Source organism: Pungitius pungitius, chromosome 5 (assembly GCF_949316345.1).
Source record: "Pungitius pungitius chromosome 5, fPunPun2.1, whole genome shotgun sequence".
Classification (NCBI taxonomy): Eukaryota; Metazoa; Chordata; class Actinopteri; order Perciformes; family Gasterosteidae; genus Pungitius; species Pungitius pungitius.
Window position 1 is genome coordinate 6,068,041 of NC_084904.1, and position 26,187 is coordinate 6,094,227.

A 26,187-nucleotide genomic window follows, 5' to 3' on the forward strand; every position below is an offset into this window, starting at 1 on the left:
GTTAAGTTTTACACACATTTTAGCAGACATACATTCCTTTTTTTTAAAACACAAGTTCAACACTTCATACCTGCTGGGAAACTTACTTGATACGTACTTTGTTTAAACCTCGAATGTTATTATTTATGGATTTAATTTATTGCTCTCACTTTTTAAGAATTTAGATTAATATTTTTTCTACTGTTGTTTTGGTTGAACACTCCAGATTCTCTGGAAAAGGAATATTAAATGAAAAATAATGCTGTGCCAGTACTACATCTGTCTTTTGCCTCCTGATTTATGGATTTATTAGAAAGTTGACGCTTAGTGGCATTAAGTTGTTCATCTTGAATAATTTATTCAGAATCTCCAATGTTACTACACAGTTTTAGTCACGTTTTGATATGAATGCTGTGTGACTGATCCATAAAACAGAAGTACCAACAACTGAATGACCATTAACGAAGCTCCTGATCAGAGCTCATGAACAGTTTATGGAAAGTGATGCTGAGATTTGAAAGAGACTCTATGCCCTAAACTGACTTCCGTTTAGTAAAGAATGCTTTTGTCTTCTCTATGCATCCTCTTCACCTGTTAGAAAAAAAACTTGATTCTGAAGAAACTGGAGCTTTCACAACACCTGCAACCTGCGATGTAGCAACCTCTACTGCCAAATCTGCACATTTTTAGGGAAGCTATCGGTGCCAAATTGTTGCGTAGGTTCAAATTTAACTCATAAAAAATCAAAGCACTCAAAGACCCTCTGGGCAATCCTGCACCCGACCCCCATCATTAGACTGGTCGAGACTCTGTCTCTGCATGCAGAGGAAAAGAAGGAAAACGTTTCCTAATTCAAGGAATGAAGAAGTAGAAAAAAATCCCCTTCTCTTCTGTGACGGGCATTTTGAGTGGTTGGCAGCTCGGTATATAAATCCAGTACAAGTTGTTGGTTTCACAGAGAGAGTTGTGCACAGAACGTTGAGACACCACACCGGAAAGAAGACACTATGTCGGCACGGACGCACAACGGTAAGCTTCTAGTTTCTCCTGCGCTTGGTTGAAATAGCTGAACGGACCTGGCTCATAGAAAGACTATTAAATTGTGGTGTTTTGGTGATGTAGCTCTTTCAAAAAGCCTTTAGGGGAATAATGCCAATTAATTGACAATAAAGAATAGTTCTATGTTCTATATAATGTATTTGTAAAATACTCTGCGTTGCAGCCCTCCTCTCAGCAATGGCTGCACTGCTGCTCCTGACCACAACGGGACAATCTGCCATGCAGACCACAGGAAGTCCCGACCCTCTGACCTCACGCCTGACCACACAGCTCACCAACAGTGAGTCGACCTGGACGTTTTTTTTTTATTTTTAACAGGTTTCAACAGTAATTTGGTCTACGATTACAGAGCTTTTATTTGTATTATTTATATTATTTTACATTTTGGATTAAACATTTGTCCGTGCGTGAATCACTCATTGTAAATGAGGGGCAACGTTGGTTGGTGCAGAGCCTCCTCTTGGGCGAATGTGTTTTTTATTTCCGGGTTCTCCGGCTCCATCCTGATGTCGCATGAATAGGTTACTTGCTAGTTGGCTTATTCTGCTTGCACGAGAGAAAGAAAAAATGTTTATTATTTATAACAATTCATTTTTATGTTGAAAGCTTGTGGTATTCTGTTAATTTATTCATTGTTGTTCAATTGATGGCACAAATGGGCCCCATACATTGTGTTAGGAAGTGATCATCAATAATGGGGCCACTCTCTCTCTCTTGCTCTCCCTCTGCAGGCAGCACAGAGGAACCTCGGGTTCTGCTCTCTTACAGGCCCTGCAGAACTGAACACTTAGACTTCTGCAAAAACGGTGGCAAGTGCATGTACCACCAGGACATCGAGAAGCCCCTTTGCAAGTAAGTGTTTTCTCTCACACACACGTTCAGGCCAGGCTATAGGCTCACGGTGTTCCCTGAAGTAGTTTTTAGGTATGACGAGTGCAAAGACACACAGCCGCACGTCCACCTGCGCATGTTGGGTCGTGTTCACCTTTGGAATGTGCTCACTTGTTTGTCTGTGTAATCCGCAGCTGCCCGTCGTCCTACAGCGGGGAGCGCTGCATGTTCATAGAGGGCCGCACTTACACCGCGCCTGAGTGGGAGCAACTGATCGGGATCGGTTTTGGGGTAGCCGTGCTCATCCTGGTCCTGGCCTTCATCATTTACTGCCTCGCTTCTAAGAGGTGAATAGCAGCTGGATGATCCGCAGTAGCATATGTCATCATAAGTATGATCATATTGTTTTGTTACCAAGAATACGTTCTTATTCTCATGATTGTGTTTTCTTCTACAGGTGTATAAAATTTGCACCGTTCAAGCAAACCAGCCCCGTTTGAGTCGTCGTTGTGCCCCCTGTTCATCATCCTCACCGTCATGAAATCACTTCATTGTCCTTCAAAGAATGATGAACAAATATGACTATTTATTGTATTACAGAAATTAACTTATTAAATTTATTTTATCTTTTGTAATTTATGAAAAATGAATGCATCATTGAATGTTTTGTAGGTTTGAATTGATACCCACACACACTTATTAAATTGTTACTTAAAAAGATTGATATTTTGTCTAAGCATATTCTTTGTTATAGCACTGTTTTGAATTATATAAAATGTAAAACAAAATAAAAATGAAGTATATGGCTGTTAAAAGGGAATTTATTACTGGAATCCTGAGAAAATATATACCCTTCATTTAATCCTAAAAGCTAAAAATGATCTAATTTAGATTAAAACATGTAAAATAGCTGTATTCTAGATCCCAAACAGTAAAGACAGGAAATGGATGTTCAGAGGCAGAATTGTCTATTTTGATTGGCTAATACAACTTGTTAATGATACTTTAAATAAAAACAGAACATAAAACACAGACTTAGTTTTTAACATCCAACAGTTAAAAACCATGATAATAGGAATTGTTTTTATTTTTATTCTATTTAATGTTTTATGCTTTATGGACCTTGAGTCGTGAGATATAAAGCTTTAAAATAAAGAATGTGGGTAAGAAGGCATGGAAATAAATGGCAAAGAGGATATAAACTCACCAATATAACCAGCAGCAGTTTAAACCTGAAGCTCGTACACAAACTCTGGTTCATTTCAATTCTTTATATATATATATTTATTTGAGTATTCGATAAGAATTCCCTTGTGTTATGTACTAATACTAATATCTTTGAACGAAAGAGTTTTGAAGTTAGCCAATAGGTTGGCATTTTGGAAAGTATGCATTTATTGCATACTGCACTCGGATTACATTTTGAAATACTTTTACTGAGACATAACGACAACATCAACACAATCAGAAAAAAGAGCGAGTTTTACATGGCAAAGTGTTTTTTGCTGCTACATCAATGGCTCTAAATCTTGTAGATGGCACCTTTAAGTTGGAAGTTGAAATAGGGACCTTTACGTGTAATGGAACAATCGTTCCATTACACGTACACGATTAAACTGTGAATAAGTCTTCAACCAATACCTGTCTGTTAATGTACATGTGAATTTTAAATTGGAATGAATTTAAAGTAAAAAGGAGAACAAGGGGCAGCTGGTCCTCTATGGTGCCTTCAGGGCCTGTTCGTGCGAAAGAGTATCAATTACAAAAGTGTGCGTGTGTGTCACCACCCAGCAGCCGGCAGGATGGCGCCTATTGGTCCACAGTTCGTCCGCGTGCTCAGAGAGGAGTCGACCGTCCTCCTTATCATCCATTGCTATTATTATTATTGTTATCATTTTAAGAGCACCGTGCCCACCGAGCCTCCTCCAGTCCGTCGCCTCTGAACATCATGACCTGCAGCCCGTCCGCGCGCCTCTCGCTCCTCGGTGAGTTCCGTTTGCTTTCTACCGGTGCGCGTTCACGCGGTTGAGTTTAACGCTACTTCATACTTTAAGTGCACTTTCATGTCGATGTACCCGGCAGTCAAGGAAGTAACGTACGTACAGTAATGCAGCCGTTCGCATGATACGGTTACTTTTCACACGTTCATTTACTTAAATACTAATACTCGAGTACGGTGGCCCCGCTCCTTTTCTTCCAGTGTTGGGCGAAGTATTCAGATCCTTGAAGTATAAAGTAATAATACAGTCTGTATAACTATACTGTGTACCATGTAAAGGCTCCGCATTTATCAGTTTCATCACTACATTTTATTGAACCTGCTGTTACAAGACCGTCCGAACATCAGCTGATCACACGTGAAGCATTGCAAATAATAATATTCTTCTGAGGGTTTAAAGTGGGTATTATATTAAATCATAATAAATGATTGCGCTAATAAAAATCCATCTTCTGACATACGAGACTTTCTCTTTGTGTTGGAGTGTTTTTACTTCAATGATTCCTAACCTGCCAGGTTGAAATGCAGCTAATGTCAAAATAAAAAAGTGTCATCATTTCTTAAAAGCATGAATGTATTCAGCATCATTTATAGACCAATGTTCAAATTAAAACTCATCAAATAAACTCCAATTTAAGGTGCATTTAGTTGTTCTTGAGGAAGGTTCGAATGTGCTCTTCTATCACTTGAGACAACTCCAGGGTTGAGTGGAATCTTTTAGGGAAAAAAACATTCCTGTGATGACGTAGGCGCGGAGGTCAGAGCCCAGGGGGGTGATGCTGCCAATTACACCCAGAGGATTTATTCTTTAGATGCACACACACACGTTTTGATAAAATCCATCATCTGCTTGTTCCTCACCTTCCTTCTTCTCTATAAAGTCACGTAACATTCTGGCCTGTCACAGAGGCACAAGTGCTATTAGGAACTATTAGGGTTGTAATAATGATGCATCAATGCAGGTTGAGCTCATTTAAAATGGTTTACAGTTTGGCGGTTTATTCGCTGAGGGCGTTCCCACCCTAATGGTCGGGCTCTACCAAAGAGTCACAAAATAACACTCTGGTGTCGTAAGATGATTAATAATGAATGAATCTCTGCTGCATACATTTGGACTTTTTTCAATTTCATTTTCTAATGAGAGCAAGCTGGTCTCATGCAGCATTTGTAGCTACACCCACCAAAAAAACAGCACATATGGACCAAATCCACAACTTATGAGCAAGTATATAAGTATACGGATCACGAGGAGGGTGATAAGTACAACATAAACTTGTCACATGACTTGTGTAATGCAGTGGGTATTTCAACCAAGTTACATTACATGTCATTTAGCTGACACTTTTATCTAAAGCGACTTACATTGCATTATAACCCATGCGTTTCATTTGGCCTGGGGAGCAATTTGGGGTCGGGTGTCTTGCTCAGGGACACTTCAACACGGCACATGTAGCAGCCAGGATTCCAACCGACAACCTTGCGGCTCCCAGCGCATCACATTACTCTCCTTTAAGTTAACTTCCATCCTTCCCTCAACCTCACTCAGTATTTCACAATCTATGCTGAAGTTCTTTTGTTGCCTCAACCAAAATATATATATTTGAATATTCTCATTAACTTAAGTATTTTATTTTATGTCATTTAAGCCAACAAAGTACTTTTCAATCTGTTGCTATGACTAACTATGTATTTCACTCTTACTAAGTATTTAATGATATTGGATATATATCGTAGTATTTTGGTTGCCTAATCCTAACTAAATCGTTCACAACCTTTTCTCAACCCTTTCTAAGTATTCAATGATCTTTTTCCTAAACCTATCCAAGTACCGTATTGCCTAAACATGACTGAGTTCCAGTCGGAAGTCCATGTTTTCTCGTGCTTCTGTTCCTTATCTTATTTCTAATGTGCGTGCCCACATGAGTTCTATTTATTAACCAGCCATCCATCACGATAAGTGTGTACCTGCAATGATGACCTTTTCCTTCCTTTTCATGTGGGTCATAGAGGCCTCATCACCTTTCCCCTAGATGTATCGTATCAACCAGTCGGACGAGCGTCCTGTTTACTCCTTAGTGTGGGAATTGTTGGAAAAATACAGACGCAATTCCTGTCCAAATGACAGTGTGTAGATGAGGTGGGGTGAGTATCGGGAAACGTTGAGGGAGTGACTAATGAGCTGATTGGACAGGGATGTAATTAATGAGACAGAAGCGTCTTTGTTCGACACTTGTTTGACACCAGTCAGAGACACCCCCCCCGGCGTAGCCATGACAACAGACCGATGGCCGGGCTTTATAGCGAGTAGAACCAGCTTGGTGACCAGTGGGCGCAGACACGTTTCACATTGAGGTTCCTGTGTTTGTATTCGTCTCTCTCCACTGCAGGAATGTGGGCGTGTGCGACTGAAGCACATCTTAAAGTTGAGCAGGCTGTTACAGGCTCCTCGAGTCACAGGGCGCAGACTTTTCCTGACAAAGTATATTAAACAACTGTTTTCTTCAGTTGTGATTTCTGAATGTTTCCTAAGTGGTGCCTTATCCAAACACTGTCGAACAATCCCTTTTAAATATTCATTGTAATAGTGAAAATAGGTCAAAGTGCCTGTTTGAGGACACACTTTGACTTAGACATGGATTGAAGGTCATTCTCTTCTTGAATAAAAAGCAGGGTACGACTCTGGGTCTGAAAATCTGAGTCAAAGGGGAAACTACCATAATGTTATCTTGTTTAAAAAAAAGTCAGATTCCATAGAAGTCTAAAATGACTACTTGCACTAAATAATTTGCCATTTAGGACCCGGTCATACATACAAGTGCTTACAAATACAGGTGGAACTCGAAAAATTTGAATATTGTGCAAAAGTTCATTTATTTCAGTAATTCAACTTAAAAGGTGAAACTAATATATTGTAACGTCCGGGCGTGGTGGAATACTTAACACGCTGAGACGAATAGTTGCCGGGCAGAGATCCTTTTATTAGCGAAACACCACAGCGTCCGACACAGTAACTCCAGCTCACTCAGTCAACACTCCCAACAACACAACAACCGGAACTACGTCATGCTCCCCCGGACAGACCCTCCCATGTCCCGTCTGATTGGCCGGAGCGCCGAGAGTGACGCTACCTGACCGAGTCCCCAACAGGGTCGCTACATTACCCTCCCCTTACAAAGGTCCTTGCCCCCAAGGAACTGCTGAAAAATGGAACCATGCACCTACAATCGAACACAGGACAGAACAAAACAGAACACCGCTTTTTTTTTTTTTTTTTTTTTTTTTTTTTGCAGAAGAATACAGCCACCTCTAAGACCCAAGGTGTATGCTAGCCCTAATTTCCCCTCCCTAAATTCCGCTGTCTCCGAACCGGACCGGAGGCCTTCTCTGTCTTTGCGGCCTCGCCGCCGGGGGGGTCGTGCCCCCTGAACCCGTGGCGATGTCAGGCCCCACCTCACCCCCCAGGAGTCCGTGTCTATCTGTGGGTGGCGACAGGGCCAAGCCGGCTGGAAACTCGGGCCCAACCGCTTCTCCCGTTGCCCCCGAGGCACCTGGCGGGGGCTGCCCCAGGGGAACACCCCGTGAGGACGTCCCTCGGGCACTTGTTGGCAGCGGGGAGGCGACCCCTCTGTACGGGGCGAGCCGGTCCCTATGCAGCACTACTCTCCTGCCTTTGGGCGGTAGCTGCACCCGGTACACAACCTCACCCACCCGCTCCAACACTGTGCAGGGCCCCGCCCATTGACTGTCCAGCTTCGGGCACCGGCCCTTTTTTCGTTGGGGGTTGTAGACCCAGACCAGCTCTCCAGCGCGAAAATGCTTTCCTCTTGTTCTCATGTCATAGTTGCGTTTCTGTCTCACGCCAGCACTCTGCTGCTGCTTACGGGCAAAAACATGAGCTGAATCGAGCCGGTCTTGTAGCCTCCTGGCATATTCTGAGCCTGAGGGGGGCTCTGAGGATTCCGGGGGGCGCCCAAAAGCCATTTCTGCCGGTGTGCGGAGCTCTCTTCCCAGCATCAGCAGGGCGGGAGTACAGGAGGAGGTCTCTTGGACTGCAGAGCGACAAGCCATGAGCACCAGTGGCAAATGCCTGTCCCAGTCTCGCTGGTGTTGTGACGTGAGGATGGCTAGCTGTTGGCCCATAGTGCGATGGAACCTTTCCACAAGTCCATCACTCTGTGGCCGCAGGGGGGAGGTGCGTGTTTTGTGCATGCCCAGCCGTTCACACATGGTGGCAAACACCCGCGACTCGAAGTTCCTTCCCTGGTCGCTGTGTATGGTCTCCGGCACGCCAAACCGGCTGAACATGCCACCCACAAGGGCCTCAACAACCGTCTCTGCTTCTTGGTCTGGTAAAGCGTACGCCTCTGGCCACTTTGTGAAATAGTCTATTGCGGTGAGCACATACCGGTTTCCTCCGTCTGAGCGTGGCAGCGGACCAACCACATCCACAGCCACCCTCTCCATTGGGCCCCCCACGGGGAACTGCTGCAGCGGGGCGTGGGAGCGACTTGAGGGCCCCTTTCGTGCCGTACAGGGGTCACAGCGGCGACAGAAGTCTTCCACGTCCCTTCGGCACTGTCCCCAGTAGAATCCCTGCCGAAGACGCCGCAGTGTCTTTGAGACTCCAAAATGTCCCGCCCCTGCAGCTCCATGCATGGCTTCCAGCACCGAACCCCGCAGGACCTTGGGAACCACCATCTGCCACCTTTCCTCCCCCGTTGCTGGCTCCTTCCATGCCCGTTGGAGCACGCCCTGGCTCAGGCGTAGAGACTCAAACTGTGACCATAACCCTTTGGTTGCCCTGGAGAACACTGCCACCTCCTCCCAGGGGGGGCGCCGCTGTGCCTCCACCCACTGCACTGCCGGTTGTAGGTCCACGTCATGCCTCTGGTGTCGCCTCCATTCTGACAGTTCCACCGTCTGACGATCCTGGATCACAACCTCCTCCAACCGCCGCACGGACGGACCGACTCCCTCCTCCTCTTGCAGTTCCCGCTCGCGGGTCTCTCTCCGGTCGCAGTAGAGGCACCCTCCTGCGGCACAAGGCCGTCGTGAGAGTGCATCGGCATTAGTGTGACGTGTCCCAGCCCGGTGCACCACCTTGAAATTAAACGCTTGGAGCTCCTCCAACCACCTGGCCACCTGCCCCTCTGGCTCCTTGAATGACATGAGCCATTGTAGGGCAGAGTGGTCTGTCCTCACCGTAAAGTTCAGGCCACTTAGGTAGTACTTGAAATGCCGGATTGACAGCACCACCGCCAAGAGCTCCCTGCGGGTGACGCAGTATCTTCGCTCGGCTTTGTTGAACGCCCGGCTGAAGTAAGCCACCACTCGCTCGCCTTCGGGGAAAGGTTGAGAGAGTACTCCGCCGATGCCTGATCCGCTAGCATCCGTGTCCAGCGTGAAGGGCAAGCTGGGGTCGGCTGGGGCTAGCACCGGGGCCTCTACTAGGGCGTACCGCAGGTTGTTGAATGCCGCATGGCATTTCTCCGTCCAGGAAAACTCTTGGTCCTTTTGCAGCAGATGGAACAGGGGTGCAGCAGTGCCAGCAAACCCCCGCACAAACCTCCTGTAGTATGAGGCCAGGCCAAGAAAGCTCTTCAACTGTTTCTGGTTGGTGGGGGTGGGCCAATCTGCGACGGCCTGCACCTTCTCTCGCATGGTGCCAATGCCTTCGCCACCTACACGGTGCCCCAAAAAAGACACCTCCCTCTGCATGAAATGGCACTTCTCCGGATGCAGTTTCAGGCCTGCCGCTCTTATTTTTTCCAGCACCAACCGCAGCGACGCCAGGGCTTGTTCAAATGTTTTACCATGGACCAGAATGTCATCCAGGTAGACCAGGCACTGCTGCCGGGGGATCCCCGCCAGTACTTTGTCCATCAGTCTTACAAAAGTGGCAGGGGCATTACAAAGTCCAAAACTGAGAACCTTAAACTGCCACAGCCCCCGCCCAGTGCAGAAAGCAGTCTTGGGACGGGCCTCCGGGGCCAGTGGCACCTGGTAATATCCGCTGCGGAGGTCCAAGGACGAAAACCACGACGACCCGGAGACCAGGTCTAGGGACTCGTCAATGCGGGGCAGCGGATAAGAATCCTTCTTGGTCACCCCATTTACTGGCCTGTAGTCCGCACAGAGTCGCCATCCTTTTGTCTTCTTGGGGACCATGACCACTGCTGCTGCCCAGGGACTGTCGGACGGCTCGATGACACCTGCCTGGAGCATGTTGGTGACCGCGTCATCACAAGCCTGTTGACGAGCCATCGGCAGGCGGCGGGGGCGGCACTTGATGGGACGCGCGTCCCCTGTGTCAATCTCATGCTGCACTAGGTGAGTTTGCCCTACTTCATCCTCGCTCTTGGCGAAACTGCCTTGGAAGTCCAGGAGAAGGTGCCACAGCTGCTCCTGCTGCTGCGGCTGCAGGCCGACACAGTTCTTTCTCCACACCTCCTTTATCGCTGCTGGCGCCTCCACTGCACGGCTCATGGTGTGGACGTCCGGGAGAAAGACCCTAGATGACTCGCGTGGGCAGGCGGGGGGGATAGCGTTGCAGGGGACCGTCACCACCGTACTCGCCGCTGGTGTTGGAGGCCCGGGGGGTAGGGACGGGTTGGGGGTGGAGAGCAAGGTGACGGAAGGCCCTCCCTGGAGACTCACTGTGCCTTGCTGTAGATCTAGATGGCAGCCCGTGGCCCTCAAGAAGTCCAAACCCAGAATGCATGGGTCCTGAACTGCAGCTATCCACACCGGGTGGCACACCGTCACCCCTCCCACCGATAAAGACAGCAGACCTCTGCCCTTCATGGGTGCCAGCTCTCCGGTAACAGTGCGAAGTCGCACTGAGGTGGGGTCAAGATGAGTCCAGTCTGTGATCATGTCTGGTCTTACCAGAGTTACTGTCGAACCGGTGTCCACCAGTGCCAAGCAGGGCAGTCCTTCCACGGTAACCGGCACATAGAACGAGTCACCTTCCCCAGTGCGCCCCACCGCCACGACGGGCTCCATGCTGGCGTTGTCATCTTCTGTTGCCGAGGCTCGTGGCGCTGTGGTCGGGGTTACGGCCGGGGTCCGCGTATCCCCTTCTATGCGGACCCCGGGCCGTTTCCCTGGTACTTGTTTGGTTTGGGGCACTCTCTGGCCAAATGCCCTGGTTGCCCGCACCCCCAGCAGACTCTGGGTCGCGGCCGGTGTGATTGTTGTAGTGACACAGCCCTGATCAGTTCAGTCACTTCCGTAACCCACGATGGTTTCTCTGCCTCTGGAGGGACCGCCATCGCCGCCCTGGCCATAGGTGCTCCCTCACTATGGTAGCCTCCAGGCGCTGCACCCCACACATTCTCTCTCTCCGCAGCCAACTCGAAAGCCGCTTGCAATGACTGTGGGTGCTGCAGCTGGACCTGGACACGCAGCTCTGTGGGAACAATTGCCCTGATGAACTGGTCCCGCGCCAGCTCGCTCTGCACTTCAGGGGGCATGTGGGCATAAGCCCTCCGTGACAAACTTTCCACATCGTTTGCCAACGCCCGCAGCGGCTCTCCCGGTCTTCTGCAGCGATTGTTTAGTTCATTCCGCAGGAGTTCGGGTTGCAAACATTGTCCAAAACGCCTCTGGAGCGACCCTACCAGCGCTGGGTAACGACGTCTGTCTTCTGGGCTCAGCAGCAGCAGGCATGACAGCGCATCCCCCGTGAGACACAACGCCAGCTGAAGTGCCTTAGTCTCATTGGACCATTCCCCTGCATGCGACAGCAATTCAAATTGAGCCAGGAAAGCCTCCCATGGCGTCCTACCGTCGTATTTCGGTGTTTTTACCGTAGGGACTGCCGAGCGATGGGCGCCGCCATTGTAGTTTGACGCTACATTCCCCGGAGAAACCGCGGGAAAATCCGCCGCGGGACTAATGCCAGCGTCCCTAGCCATCCTCACTGCAGACTCTCTCAAACGAGCCCTCGCGCCCCTAGTAGCTCCGTCGAAACTTCTGGCCATGTCTTTCGACCACCCGCTAGCTCCCTCCTCCGCTTCTTTCCTCTCTTCCTTTACCGTAACGTAGCCGCTCGTCCCGCCGACACGATCCATGCCCACAGCAGGCTAACCGCTAGCTTTCCACCGGGTTCAACGATATCGTCCGTACGAAGACACTTCTGACACCAATGTAACGTCCGGGCGTGGTGGAATACTTAACACGCTGAGACGAATAGTTGCCGGGCAGAGATCCTTTTATTAGCGAAACACCACAGCGTCCGACACAGTAACTCCAGCTCACTCAGTCAACACTCCCAACAACACAACAACCGGAACTACGTCATGCTCCCCCGGACAGACCCTCCCATGTCCCGTCTGATTGGCCGGAGCGCCGAGAGTGACGCTACCTGACCGAGTCCCCAACAGGGTCGCTACAATATTATATAGACTCATTACAAGCAAAGTAAGAAATTTCCAGCCTTTATTTGATATAATTTTGGATGATTATGGCATACAGCTTATGAAAACCCCAAATTCAAAATCTCAAAACATTTTTGGCAGTGTGGGCAGGTGCCAAGTCCTGCTGGAAAATGAAGTGAGTATCTCCATAAAGCTTCTCTGCTGAAAGAAGCATGAAGTGCTCTAAAATGTCCTGATAGACGGTTAAGTTGAATTACTGAAATAAATGAACTTTTGCACGATATTCTAATTTTTCGAGTCTCACCTGTAGCATTTGACCCAGTCAAGAGAAATGACATTATGATTTTTCTTTGGTTCAATCAACGGGATGTGATTAGAGGAAGTGAGGTGTGAGACCTCTCTTCATTCTTCATTAAAATTACATGTCACCTTAACCAAGATGTACAAAAAGCGTTGAAGGATCTGTCGGTTCAACTGTGGTAATTACAGCCATAACAGCCAATATAATGACCTTGAAACCAGTGTAACCAATAAGACTGATGTTGTCTTCAACAGGTGTGATGCTGCTTTGGCCGTACGTTCTCACGAGGAGCGTCTCATCCACCCTGCAGGCTGCAGACAGTAGCTCTCTAGCAGGTAGTCTGCTACACATGCCTGCATTCCTCAACTATGATACATGGGTTCCAAGTATCTGAGAGAAAACACATTATTCCAAGTATTGTATTGCATTTAGACAACTGGAAGTGATCTCAGACAGTATGTCATAATATTCTCCTCATAACGAAAGAAACTTGCAACTGCACTTTGGATTGAAAACATCATTACACTTGAAAATATAAAAGTAATCCTTAAAGAGGAAGAATATTTGTACTTAATATTTGTCACAAGAGAATAACTGAAACAATTTACTGAACAACAGAACATTAAACATCTCTCTTATTAATTGTTTGACACCTTTCAAGTTAAATTACATTTGCTGAGCTAACCCTAATAAAACCTCCTGAATTTCCTTAAATGGCTCATCCTGTGTTCTGAATTCAAGACACAAAACAATCAACAATATATTGACTCTGACAGGCTCAAATGACATTACATTACATGTCATTTAGCGGATGCTTTTATCCAAAGCATTCCAACAACAAGTGGGATACAAACTCAAAAGAACAAGAAAGTGCAATTTCATTAAATAAGCCGATTCACAACTTGTTATAGAAAAGAGCCATTATAAGTACAAATTAAGTGCTACATTTTGTTAGTCTTTTTAGTGAAGGTATAGTCTGAAGAGGTGTGTCTTTAGTTTTGCGGCGGACGGTTCTCTGCGAGGTCATTCCACCGTTTAGGAGCCACAACAGCAACGAGTCGTGATCTTCTCTAGTGCTTTTCTCTCAGTGAGGGAGGAACAAGCAGCTTGGCAGATGCAGAGCGGAGTGAACGGGTTGGGATGTAGGGTTTCACCATATCCTGGATGTAGACTGGACCCGACGTGGTACGTGAGAACCAATGTTTTAAACTGGTAGCCAGTGAAGAGAGCGGAGGAGTAGGGTAGTGTGGGAGAATTTCGGAAGGTTAAAGACCAGTCGAGCTTCTGCATTCTGGATGAGCTGCAGTGGTCAAATGGCGGCAGCAGGGAGACCTGCCAGGAGAGAGTTACAGTAGTCAAGGCGGGAGATGACAAGAGCCTGAATCAGTACCTGCGCCTCCTTCTAAATGTGAGAAGGGGTTATATTCTCCTAATGTTGTAGACATTGTATCTACAGGATCATATTGTTGCTGTAATGTTGGGAATCAGGGAGAGTTGGCTGTCAAGTGTCACAGCGAGGTTCCTGGCAGGCAAAGTGGGCGTTAACACAGAGTTGCCAAAGTTAACAGTCAGGTCCTGCGTAGGAGAATCTTTTCCCAGAAAGAGAAGTACTTCCAACTTGTCAGGGCTGATTTTCAGATGGTTAGCGGTCATCCACTAAGAGATGTCAGTCAGACACCTGCTCCCACCCGAGTGCCCGAGTGAGGGCAGTTGTTGGGTGTCATCAGCATAGCTGTGGCAGGAGAAACCATGTGAGCAAATGATAGAGCTGAGAGAGTTGGTGTAGATTGAGAAAAGGAGGGGACCCCGGACGGATCCCTGAGGAACTCCAGTAGTTAGAGGACATGTTTCCCACACAGATCCTCACCAGGTTATAGGTGCGGCCCTTAAGGTAGAATAAGAGAAGGAAGAGAGCAGAGCCTGAGACACCATGTTCCTGAAAGGAGGATATAAGGATCTGGTGGTTTACTGTGTCAAATGCAGCAGTAGGTCCAGAAGGATGGAACCAGGGGAGAGAGAGGCGGCTCTAGCAGTGTGGAGTTGCTCTGAAACAGCAAGGAGTGCAGTCTCTGTGGAATGGCCCGCCTTGAAGCCTGACTGGTGGGGGTCAAGGGGGTTGTTACGGTGGAAATAGATTGACCGGTCTGTAGTTGTTTTCTTCAGAAGGGTTGAGGGTGGGTTTCTTCAGGAGTGGGTTAACTCTTACCTCCTTCAGAGAGTTGGGGTAACAACAGGGGGTGAAAGAGCGGAGCAAGGGGGATAGAGGTGAACTCGGTGGGACACAAATAATAGGAGTATGTCAGCTTTTTTTTGGTAAAATAGTTGACAAAGTCTCCCGGGAGAAGGGGGGAGGGGGGAGAAGGACTGGGGGGTTTGAGGTTGGAGAAGATAGAAAATGTTTGAAATCCAATAGAACATATGTTTTTGCAAATTTTATTTATTCATGACCTTTCAAAACAAAGTTACAAAGTGCTTTACCATGGAAAAAATTTAAAACCCTCTAAGAGAAGACATAAGAGTAAAATGAACCCATGTACGGTGGTTTCATTAAGAGTTCTTTTTCATTATAGATTTACTCGCTATTTCCGTGATTAATACAAATGCTTTGCACTTCTTCTAGTAAGTATGTATACTTCTGATTCTGTAAGTCTCCGGTTTCCTGTGAGAAGCTTTCCCATCTGCTGTCCTGCTCTTTCAGGACCGGCGGGAGAGCGCCCTCATCTGGTGAAGAGGGACACACAGATGTGCGACAGCACGTTGGACAGCTACTGCATGAACTCGGGCCAGTGCATGCTGCTGGTGGACATCAACGAATACCACTGCAAGTAAGACCATGTGTCTGTGTGTGTGTATGTGTGTGTTTGTGTGTGTGTGTGTGCACGCTGGTTTTACTCATCGTGTGTGTGTGCGTGACTCTTTGTGTTACAGGTGTGAGAGGGGCTTCTATGGCTCCCGGTGTAGCCAAATGGAACTGGTGGCTCAGCCGATGGGAGAAAAGCAGATCATTGTCACCATTTTCTGTGTGGTTCTCATGATTGTGGGTCTGGCCGGACTTCTGTACTTCTGCTGCAAATGGTAAGGCTTAAATTTGCGAATAAATTCATGTTTTCTGATGAAGGGTAATAACCAATTAGGGCAGTTTTTAAAATACAGGCTGACTGAAAGTCCTTTTCCTAAAATATACCTATATAGAGATTAGGGCTGTCAATAGATATAATAGATGTATTATTTAATCAGACATTTTGAAATTAATCACAATTAAAAGTTTGTTTTTCTTCTAAAGACTAAATCACGCAAGTAATTAGTAATCACTTTAGAAAGCATCTATTTTAATGGTATTTTAAACACCAAACTAGGCACATTTGATCACCTTGGAGGCAGAACATGTTGAACTAGCGACTTTTCCTGCTGTTCTTGTGAAATTGGCACTAAAATCTCCATCATTTGACGGCTGTACTCAAAGTGCCAGCAATCTCCCCACACGCAGTGGCAGTCCTCTGCAGACTGTGTGCCCCGCAGACTGGATGTTGAGATGGAAGTAGCCTAGCAGCTAGCTTAGCCTATCAGTGCGTAAAATGATCTGTTCAACCCCCACCCCCCCCCTTCTGTTTGACACGTGGAGGGATTCCTCTGCACAGTTTTCCACTGTATGTTGCACCTCCGTTTTTTACTTCAAAAGCAGTGTACTGGAAGTAAACAAAGTTGCGTTAACGGTGTTAAAATATTTGATCGCATTAATCTCGGCCACATTAATCGCATAGATTAACGTGTTCATTTTGACACCCTTAATAGAGATATATATGCAATACCCCCCTTGGTGCACCTCTCATCTTCTATTGTTTTTATTTTTCAGGTATGGGAAAAACAAATTCCAGAAGCAGCAAGGTTACAAAGGAGTCCAGATAGCTTAGACCCCCTCCCCCCCCCCCCCGCTGCTCTCCCACACACTCACCCAAACCTTTCCTAAAAGAGAAACACACACACAGCACCGGCCACCGAGCTTTACACACGACACTCAGCTGCACAGATGAAAAGAAATACTCAAAGAGAAAGAGCTTTGTGTGCTGTTGTTGTTCGGCGAGATGAATGGTGACACACACAAAGGCAGTTTCTGTGGGGAACAAAGATGACAGGTCATGGAAAATTCATGGAACAATGTAAAAGCTGAAAGCAATGTTAGGGTTAAGCGGGTGTTGAACACGCATGGCAGTCACCCATGCTTTCAGACACTGTAGAACAAGAGGTACACCTGCTCGTGTGCTTTTTAAACTTCTAAGGCAACAAGCCACAACTCGGCCAACTGTAACAATCTTTATCAATGCTATTTACCCAAAACTAAGCCCCACCCCCTCTCTAAAACCATGCCAACATGAGTTTGCAGGATACATCCAGGATTGATTCTGCAGTGGAAACAGAAGCTAAAGTAGAGTATCACTAGTACACAACCTATAACTACAACTACTCCTAAATCCACAGAAATTGAGGAAATCTGAAAACCAATGCACAATATGCACAATGTATTGAGCGAAGCCGGATAGCTGTCACTCTGGTCTCTGATGATGCTATGATTGGCCAGTCTCCATGTATGGGCGGGACGGGTAAGGGTCAAGTGTGCCGTAGAAAATACCCATCAGGCTTTTTGAATGTGAGATTGACATCAAGAAGCTCGTTCTTGAGGTTCTGCAAGGCTTCAGCCCTTGATAGATCTTTTAAATCAACCAAAACATTTTACATATTGATGACAAAGTCTTAACCATCATCTCCTTTCATACAGGTCCTACGGTCCTACACTGGTTAAACTTGTATTTAAACTTGTTTCCCTTTTGTAGTTATAATGAGAATATAAAATAGACATTGTTGCCATTTATAGGCCGCTGAGTGTAAAAATTATGTATTTTATTATTTGAAATGTGTTGTCAGAAAGTATTGTTTTTTTATAATTTATTTGAAAGTATTTAAGTATACCCTGGAATTATGTCTTGTTTTGGAAGCTCTGTTACTGCTACAGAAATAAACTTGAATGTTTCTTTAATCTGTTTTATTGACTCTATTGGTTTGTCTTAATGTGACGTTGTTGTCTGAAGGGCACGGAGGAAAACCTTCACATACTTCCTGCAATGTTGACATTTTTCTTTTACTCAATGTTAACAATAGTAAGAGGGAATATGTCTCTTATCTTTTTGTTTTGGGAGAAAACCTCTATTCATTAGGTTTTCTGTAGTGTTTAATCACCTGAAAGTAAAATGTTAAATTACATTGAGTGGTTCATATAAAAATGTACACAGAAAAGAAAAGTAATTTGACACAAATCAATGAATTACATTTTAGAAGTGTTTCAGCAGGCTGGAGGAAACATTTTCTTTCAGGAGTTCATTTGATTCACTAACCTGTTCATCCTTGAGACATAATAATACGTGTTGAATTTATTATTCCTCGACCTGAGGAAATATGACAGAAACTTGTATTTTATTTTACTGATCCACAGCTGGGTCACAGGTATGAGTCCTTAGATCCAATTACATTGCAAGTATTATTATTGAGAGGTTGTATTTTAACGAGTCAGACTGAAATGTAATGCCCTTGAAAAACACGCCACCTTCTCGAGTGAACCTTGACTAAGAACTGCGTAACCAAATATTTCGTTTATCTAATTTGTGAAAGTTATTTCCAAGGACTTTGACATTTTTTTTCTACAATTAAAAACATGACAAATATTCGATCGAAAGGTAAAAAAACTCACTGGTATTAAGCAAAGCAGAAGTTATGTTGGTGCAGGGAGTCATTGTCTGACCTAATAAATGCATTGTCTGTTTTCCTGTTAATCGACAACGCCGTTCTACTCTCTGACCCCTCATTAGAGCTTCAATGGGTCATTCTCAACACCTGTTGGTGGTCTCCAGGCTAAATGTGTCGCACATAAACGTTAACGCTTAACGCGAGCCATACTTAAAAACACATCAGCATGCGCTTACACACACTAAGACCCACAAATACACCCACTTAGTGGCTTAGATACGGAACCTGTGGATTTAGGAAACGGTGCACTAATCTCCATATCCTGCTTTCTGTGTAACTGTTATTACCTAAGTATTGCATAATTTATTGTAGGTCTCTCGTGCCCTGAGTAGCGTGGTTGTAAGAAGCCCTGTTTAGCTGCATCCTCGTGTGTCATTTAAGAAAACATGGTCTCCACTTATCTAGTTAAATATGCCACGTTTGAAACATACAATTTCACCAAAATTAGTACAGAAAACCTATCCGATTTTTACTCCAACTTCATGTGAAAATGGTATTTGGTCCTGTATTTTGGGTTTGACAGTCCCATAAGCCCAAACTATACTTTGTGTTAAAAGGGACAATGTGCAACATGGTGATCTACTGACAAGAATTTTACATAATAATCATGAATTCACAAGTTTATTCAGTTCTTTATTTAGGTCACAACTAGGAATGCAACAGAAACTGTAATGTGAAAGCGATTTCCAGTGTTGGGAAAGTTCACTTTCTAGATTAATTAGTTCAAAGTTCAGTTCACAAATTTTAAAATGAACTAGTTCAGTTCATAGTTCAAACTTCTAAATATTTGAACAAGTTTAAAGTTCCAACTAGTTCAGTTCTTTTTTTCCATATGTTGCTACAAGCTATTATTTTTCAAAATGATTGCCACAGCCCAGAACCACAGACAGCAATTATTTTATCAGTTTTAACACTGAAGCTATGCATCAGATTTCATCTTCATATCCAATTTTGAATCCTTATCCAACCAGGGTTTACATCAGCATTGAGGGGACAGCATTTCCCCTTTGTTGCTTTAATGTTGCTGTCCATTCACTCCACACTAGCAGCAGCTGCAGCGTTCGCGTTCTATGAACTATCCTTCAATGAACGCGTTCAGTCACAACACTGGCGATTTCTATCATTAGATGATACCACCCATAAGGGCCTATGTGAGGAAGGCCTGAGATACAACACAAGAGGCTCAGTGCTGTTCTAATCCTGACAGCTACTGAGCTTGAGCCAATTCGTCACATGTATAGAGCTCAGTACAAGTGCAGCGTTGTGTTTACTCGGCGCGGTTGTGTTGAGGCGCTTCTCTCCCGTGTCAGACTTTCCACACGTTCATGTCGCACATCCCCAACGACATTACACATAATCCAATCCATTCTATTTCACAGCCGCTGTGAACTAAAAAAACGTGTCCAGGAGCTTCGGGGACGTTGTTGAGGCCATTTAACAAATTACAGAAGTTCTCTGGATTCCACACAGATTCTTATCGGGATTCCACTGGAGCGATGAGCCAACCGTAGTGCAGACACAACAACACAAGCCGACACACCTTCCCCGTCCGAGCCCCGGGTCTCCTCTCGGCTTCTTGTGCACTGAAGGAGCGGCACGTCCGACACTAAAAGAAACATGGAGCAGACATGCAGACATGATAGTGACTAGTGACTAGGGTTACCAACCATTTTTTTGATGCTTTGTTGTCATATTGTCTGTTTTCAGTTTATCACCTTTTGACAATTGCCGCCGTGACTCCTAATAGGTGTGACTTATCAAGTCATTCATTTTTTAAATAGCTTGTTTAAAACGTTCAAAAACACACTGAAAATAAAACACACTAAATAAAATGGACCATGAAATCAGCCTTTTTTTAGTGAAATGGTTCTTACCTCATAGCGGTGTGTGTGTGTGTGTGTGTGTGTGAGTGTGAGTGTGCGTGTCACTAATGGAGTGACTCACATAGTTATGGCTTAATTCGTGACCATAGAGGGAGACTAGCGGAAGCAATAAACCATTAAAGAAGCAGTGTGGCTTTAAATGGCAATGAGATACATTTCAAAATAAATCAGACTGTTTGGGGTCTTGATTTTGTTTAGTCTGATAATTCCATGACAAAAGCCTTGTCATGTGTAAGAACGTGAGGTTCATAATGTGTGAGGTTCAAAATGTGTCGGAAATGTATCATTAGAAGCCAACACACACACACAGACACACACACACACACCCACTTCCTCCTTGGAGTGGAGAGGCAGGCGTAGCTTTATAAAAGCTGCACCCAGGAGGTAAAGAGAGCAAAGCACCGTCGCTATCAGCACACACACACTCTCAAACACACACCTGCACACACAGATCAGCACAGGACCGGCGTGCACACAACACTCTTCCTGGGATATGAACCCTCTTGCCATCACCTGTCTCCTGTGCTTCGGTAAGTCTGGACTCGTTCTTGTATTGTGCGTGCAGAGAGTGTGAATCAACGAATGAATGTGAAGCGGTGTGAGGAGGAGCAGGACGGCTGAAGGAACAAATGTCTCTGCATGCGAGGACGGGAGAGAGATCGCCAGGTGTTTGTTTTTTCATTTGCGTCCGAAACAAATGCCAAAGGTCAACATATTTCAAATAGTTCATTGGACCTTTGGTGGAGTCTTGTTCCTCATTGTTCTGGGCTGGTGGGAACGATGCATTCAAGTACAGCACAATATGGTTCAATTACATTGCAGCAACAAACAGAAAAGTCTTCAATCTGGATTTAAAGGAGCTGAGGGACTTTCTGGGACTTTGAAACCGAACGCTGCTTCTCCATGTTTAGTTCTGACTCTGGCAGCAGAAAGTAGACCTGTCCCAGATGACCTAAGGGATTCTGGCGGTTCATAACGTATCAGCAGATCAGAAATGTACTTTGGCCCCTGAACCATTTAGTGCTTTATAAACCAACAGCACGATTTTGAAGTCAAGACTTTGTGTGATAGGAAGCCAGCTGCAGTGCGAGTGTCTAATTCTGAGCTCTCCATATTTAAAGATGAATTTAGTCAGATGTGAACCTCCACTAGAATGCCAATTATAAGTAAATAAGCAAGTTGATGGTCCAAGTCACCACAGGGTGAAAAGTTCACTTGTTTAATTGATGTTCTCCTATTTATTATAATCCCTCTTTCCATTCTCCCAAAAACTGTGCATAGACATATAAACCCACAATAAACTGCCTCAGGTGATGTAAACTTTGGCCCTAATTGCTCCTCTCCGCTCATCACGTTCATATCTCAAAGGTTTGATGTGATGTCACTCATTATTCTCCTTATCTTTGTGTTCTGTTGGCTTTTCAGTCGTCTCCGGTGCGATAGGTGCTCAGGGATCTGAGGCCACGTTCTCCGGTGAAGTGACCCGAGTGACCGGGAGTCCCGCCTCTGGGGAGGGCCTCCAGAATCCGCTGGGCGACGATGACGAGCTGGAGGTAGACGAGAACGTCTCAGGAGGGGACAACGAAGAGTTCAGCCTTCTTGGTAGGACCAACATAACTCTTAACTAACTTTTTAGCTTAACCTTATGAGTTAATGAGTTAACATGGGTTGAAGCTCATTTGATTGCTGATAATAACTATTTGGGTAAATCCATATATGCCATTGGACCTTATTTCAGACAAAATTATGTAAATAATGTTGTACACCCTATTGGGGGAGACAATTGTCATGTTTTAATTGTCCAATGGAATCATACATGTTTTTAGTATTAAAGATCATTTTGCAAGTTGTGAAAATCCCTGTAGTAAAAGAGGGGAAAAACAGGACAAGGGAAAGTAGAGTTAGTTTCTCAAGTGAGTGAATATATCCCAAAGACATCGTAGCTTTAGCAAGAAGGAAAGTCATGACGTCGTTTACGCATCTAATAATTTTCAGATTCTTACACTTCAAAAGTTCGACAACAAAATTTAAATTTCTTTAATTATTTTTACATGTCATTTAATTGACGCTTTTATCCAAAGCGACTTTCATTGTATTATAACTCACGTGTTACATTTTGCCTGGGGAGCAATAAATCTTCCAAATATCCCATGGTGGTCGACAGGACCTCGCCTTTCTATTCTTTGGCAAAAAAACAGACCCTTTAGGTAGTTACAGAGATGTATGATGATGATTTGTTTCTCTCGACTCATGTGTGGCTCTCTGCTATCGATAACATAATGACAACGACTAAAAGAAATTCAACTTTAGCCTCACGCAAGAAAGTTGTCTTGAATTTAGACCAAAACGATTCCATCACCTGACGCTTCTCCTGCCACAGACTCACATCCCAGCAAGGATGAGAAGAAGAAAAGGAAAGGCAAAGGCAAGAAGCGGAACAAGCAAAAGAACAGAAGCACAACGCCTCTCATCCCCGAGCACTCCTTCTACACCAGCGGGCACACGTCGACCTCGACCCTCAGCACCACACAGGATCCCTGCACCTCCACCCACCTCAGCTTCTGTATTCACGGTTACTGCAAGTACATCGAGGGCCTGCAGGAGCCAGTGTGCATGTGAGTACAGGGTTCAGGTGTCCGTTCCCTAAAACAGAGTCAAAGGAAGTAGTGTGAACAGGTGTAAACCCGCTTCGATCATCTTCCAGTTCTATGTCTTACGTCAAATCTCTTCACCCGTTGACACTGTGCAGATGTATGAAGGGCTACGACGGGGCACGCTGTGGGATCCAGTCTCTCGAGACCATTAAGACAAAGCCGGGCCCGATCAACAACAGCGAGCTGGTGCAGACGGTCTTAGTGATCATCGCCGTGGTCCTGTCAATCATCAGCTGCACCACCATCCTGCTCATGACCTGCGCTCAGTGAGTATTCAGGTGGCTCAGAGCCTTTGTGCACCCACGTGGACACACACGTTCATAGTTTAAACCTTAGCTATCTTAAAGGTTCAAAAACACTTCCAAAAAGACTCCAAAAAAAACCAGTTTACCAAATTCATACTGTCAATGTCCATAAATGTATATACCGTACGTGTCCTAACTAAAAGTTGTATACACCAACATCATCAAGTGATTTTTGAAAAAGCATCATGAACCCAGGGGTTGAATAGCACACTGTGCTCAGTTAGTGATCACTGTGTACAACATTTCAAATTTGGCATATGAACCAGATGACAATTTAATCTGGGCAAGTGTTCCCTGCTTTTCTCTCTTGCTTTGAAGTGACAACACTCCTGACAATAGAACAGTGGCTCGGGACGAATCCTCTCATTTTAAATATTTTTTTCAGATTACTGAAGCTTAAGCAAAAATGCATTAGGACAGCCCACAAATCTCTACATAATGTGAACCACCCATCCTGCCCACTCAACACATTGACACATCAAAGAACTACGCGCCCTAACACGCCTAGACTGTACGGATGTTGCTCACCACCGTCTCAAACTGGACTCAAAGACTTCTACGGCCCACAGGTCTCATTTTTACTTTTTTATTGTAGACTTTTCATTTTCCTCCTACACACCCATGCGGAAGGATGTGTTACTCATTCAACTGCCTTGCCTTGCTTGGTGTCATGGAGTTCCTAGTTGCTTACTTAAGTTCCTTATCTATATGCTATCAAATTACATTTATTGAGTCAGAGTCCACTGGTCCACCAGAAAGACTTGAGTGGGGAAGCTGAGAGAAAGTAAATCATAATTCTCGTGAAGTGAAACTGCCTCCAATAGAACTTCTGACATAAACGTCTGAGCATCGATAGCTCTTAGAAAGTCTGCCTAAACTAAAAACACCCCAACAGACGTCCAAAGCCCTGGAATACTGATTGTTTGATACTCACATGAATGACAATAGGCTTTTTTTGCTCACATTGAATATCTTTTGTAGTTACAGGTCACATAAAAACTTAATGGCGTCCTACCTGGGAACCGGGACGGAGCAGGAGAAGCTAAAGAAACCCACAGGGGACGTTGGTGTGTGAGGACGCCAAGTTACGAGGTAGGTTTACCTTTATTCTTCTAATGTACTACTTTACAGCTCAATAATTAATATTGCATCAAATCAATTCTGGCAACATGCCATTCATAAATAAGTCAATATCCCTAAATTTGAAATCTTAAATTAACAGCACATGTCAAGTGTCCTTGACAGCTATATGCAGCTTTAGTGTTTGCCTTTTACCACAACATCATGATTATAACCATCAAGTGTATACTCAAAACCCTTTTACACAGAATTATTCTCAAAAACTAGTCAGGTCTAAACATCTGAACCTTTGATTTCAGTCAGATCCCAACTATGTGCCTAACTAACTAGTTAGTCAGCAATTTAATCATTCAGTTATCAACTATAATCCAGAAGCAATTCTTTTGAAATTGACTACATCTAAATCATTGTTAATCAATTAATTAATCAATAAATTGTTAATAATAAAATAATACTGTAAAACTGGGAATGAATAATAATTAAAGTCCAAATGATCACCAATGAATTGAGATAATGCTGTGTTAATGCCTTTTCTGCTGTCACATGGTGACGCTGTAAGAAGGTCATGCAATCAGGCGCTCCTCTGTTTCCGGTGGTGCAAAGTTCGGTGATTTATTTCTTCTTTAAGTCTGGCTTGAGTCCTCACAGGGCGGTGTAAGGCCTCTCTGCTCACGAGAGCCTTAAGCCAAACAGGAAAGAGTGGGCTCAGAGAGTGACAGAAGATCCCTGTTGTTGTCATTCAACACCGCAGGTCGCACCCGCAAGCAGGGATCCCCACTGGAGGGATTAGCCGCGATTAGCTCGGGGGATGTCCCGGCCTGTCCCATCGTAAAGAGAAACCACACGCGTGCCAATGTTGCCTCAGCCCTATGTTCCCCGAGAGGAGCCATGCCTGCCCTGAAAGGCCCATTAGTCTGAATCCCCGTCTGAAAATGTCTCACTGGAGCAAAATCCTTTAAGTCCGACAACCCTGTGGTTCTAAAAAACAAAGGCCCATTGCTCAAAAGACACACACGCATAGCACATGGCTAATTATTATTCAGAATGATGTCGTCAGAGCTTCCCAGTCATGATCTTTTTCTCCTATCACGGCCACAGTATGACCCACCCTACTCTGCGTCTGATTGGCTTACCTAGATATTCTTATCCTAACCCTCACCAATGTACCTTCTCATGCCTAAAAGAAACAAGTCTGCCTAACACAAACAATGAAGAATTACAGCGGTAGCCAGTGCGTTACATTCTCACATACGAACGCACCCACTTCATGACCATAAACTCAATCTACCTATTTTATCAGTGTGGTAAATATGAACTTATAATAAAGCCAGAAATATTGCTACAACGAAGTCAAACGGGATTATGACAAAAATTGGACAGATGGTAAACAGTTTACCTTGATTGTTATAACTTACTCATTCAGGTACTTTTAGTTTACACCAAAAGTGCATACAGCCAAAATGTAACCAAACCATGGCGAGGGAAGACGTTCAAGGTAGAACTGGCCATGTAGTCGTCATTTGAAAGATGCTTTCTTGATTGTTGTTGCTGTCACACTCTTATTGACCTTTGCTTGTCCTCCATCTTTCACCAGCTGGAGCCCGAGGACCAGAGAAAGCAGTGTGAATAGACTGCTTCATTAGATGCTGTGCAAAAAACATAACTTGTTAGAATGTAATTTATTTAGTGTTATTATTTATTGTTAACGACTGTGTAAGTATGTTTGGATATTTGACTATTGCTACAATGTATTTTTTAGTTTTATTTATATTACTGCTGTTTGTTATAGGTCAGAAAAACACCGTTCAAAGGAATGGAATTTGATCACCATTAAATTGTCTTGGTGTTACATGCAAGAGTTATTTATTGTTGTGTCGCTGACTGAGTTTTTCTGCTCACATACCCATCTGTGGACGTGT

General features: G+C 44.8%; 3 protein-coding genes across 3 annotated transcripts; all 3 read left to right on the top strand.

Annotated features, from left to right (window-relative positions):
• The first annotated feature begins 73 nt into the window (after positions 1-73).
• Positions 74-2,668, top strand: epgn (epithelial mitogen homolog (mouse)). The gene is made up of 5 exons (XM_037483581.2): positions 74-1,008; positions 1,202-1,318; positions 1,770-1,890; positions 2,064-2,216; positions 2,327-2,668. Exons 1-5 carry the CDS (start codon positions 987-989, stop codon positions 2,367-2,369), a joined length of 456 nt encoding a protein of 151 aa, XP_037339478.2. The 5' UTR covers positions 74-986; the 3' UTR covers positions 2,370-2,668.
• Positions 2,669-3,705: 1,037 nt separating this feature from the next.
• LOC119224403 (proepiregulin-like) lies at positions 3,706-16,903 on the top strand. The gene is made up of 5 exons (XM_037481313.2): positions 3,706-3,854; positions 12,805-12,885; positions 15,249-15,375; positions 15,479-15,625; positions 16,404-16,903. The coding sequence occupies exons 1-5, from the start codon at positions 3,818-3,820 to the stop codon at positions 16,459-16,461; spliced, it is 450 nt and encodes a 149-aa protein (XP_037337210.1). The 5' UTR covers positions 3,706-3,817; the 3' UTR covers positions 16,462-16,903.
• A 3,710-nt stretch (positions 16,904-20,613) lies between these two features.
• Positions 20,614-26,121, top strand: areg (amphiregulin). The gene is made up of 6 exons (XM_037481429.2): positions 20,614-20,759; positions 21,655-21,831; positions 22,610-22,844; positions 22,979-23,149; positions 24,170-24,280; positions 25,863-26,121. Exons 1-5 carry the CDS (start codon positions 20,723-20,725, stop codon positions 24,261-24,263), a joined length of 714 nt encoding a protein of 237 aa, XP_037337326.2. The 5' UTR covers positions 20,614-20,722; the 3' UTR covers positions 24,264-24,280; positions 25,863-26,121.
• Positions 26,122-26,187: the final 66 nt, after the last annotated feature.

Excerpts from the sequence above, each read along its gene's own strand:
- epgn (XM_037483581.2), top strand. The coding sequence starts at position 987 with ATGTCGGCACGGACGCACAACG. Across the intron at positions 1,009-1,201 it reads GTCGGCACGGACGCACAACG|CCCTCCTCTCAGCAATGGCT; the intron begins GTAAGCTTCTAG and ends TCTGCGTTGCAG. Across the intron at positions 1,891-2,063 it reads ATCGAGAAGCCCCTTTGCAA|CTGCCCGTCGTCCTACAGCG; the intron begins GTAAGTGTTTTC and ends TGTAATCCGCAG.
- LOC119224403 (XM_037481313.2), top strand. The coding sequence starts at position 3,818 with ATGACCTGCAGCCCGTCCGCGCGCCTCTCGCTCCTCG. Across the intron at positions 3,855-12,804 it reads CGCGCGCCTCTCGCTCCTCG|GTGTGATGCTGCTTTGGCCG; the intron begins GTGAGTTCCGTT and ends TGTCTTCAACAG. Across the intron at positions 15,626-16,403 it reads CTGTACTTCTGCTGCAAATG|GTATGGGAAAAACAAATTCC; the intron begins GTAAGGCTTAAA and ends TTTATTTTTCAG.
- areg (XM_037481429.2), top strand. The coding sequence starts at position 20,723 with ATGAACCCTCTTGCCATCACCTGTCTCCTGTGCTTCG. Across the intron at positions 21,832-22,609 it reads CGAAGAGTTCAGCCTTCTTG|ACTCACATCCCAGCAAGGAT; the intron begins GTAGGACCAACA and ends CTCCTGCCACAG. Across the intron at positions 22,845-22,978 it reads CTGCAGGAGCCAGTGTGCAT|ATGTATGAAGGGCTACGACG; the intron begins GTGAGTACAGGG and ends GACACTGTGCAG.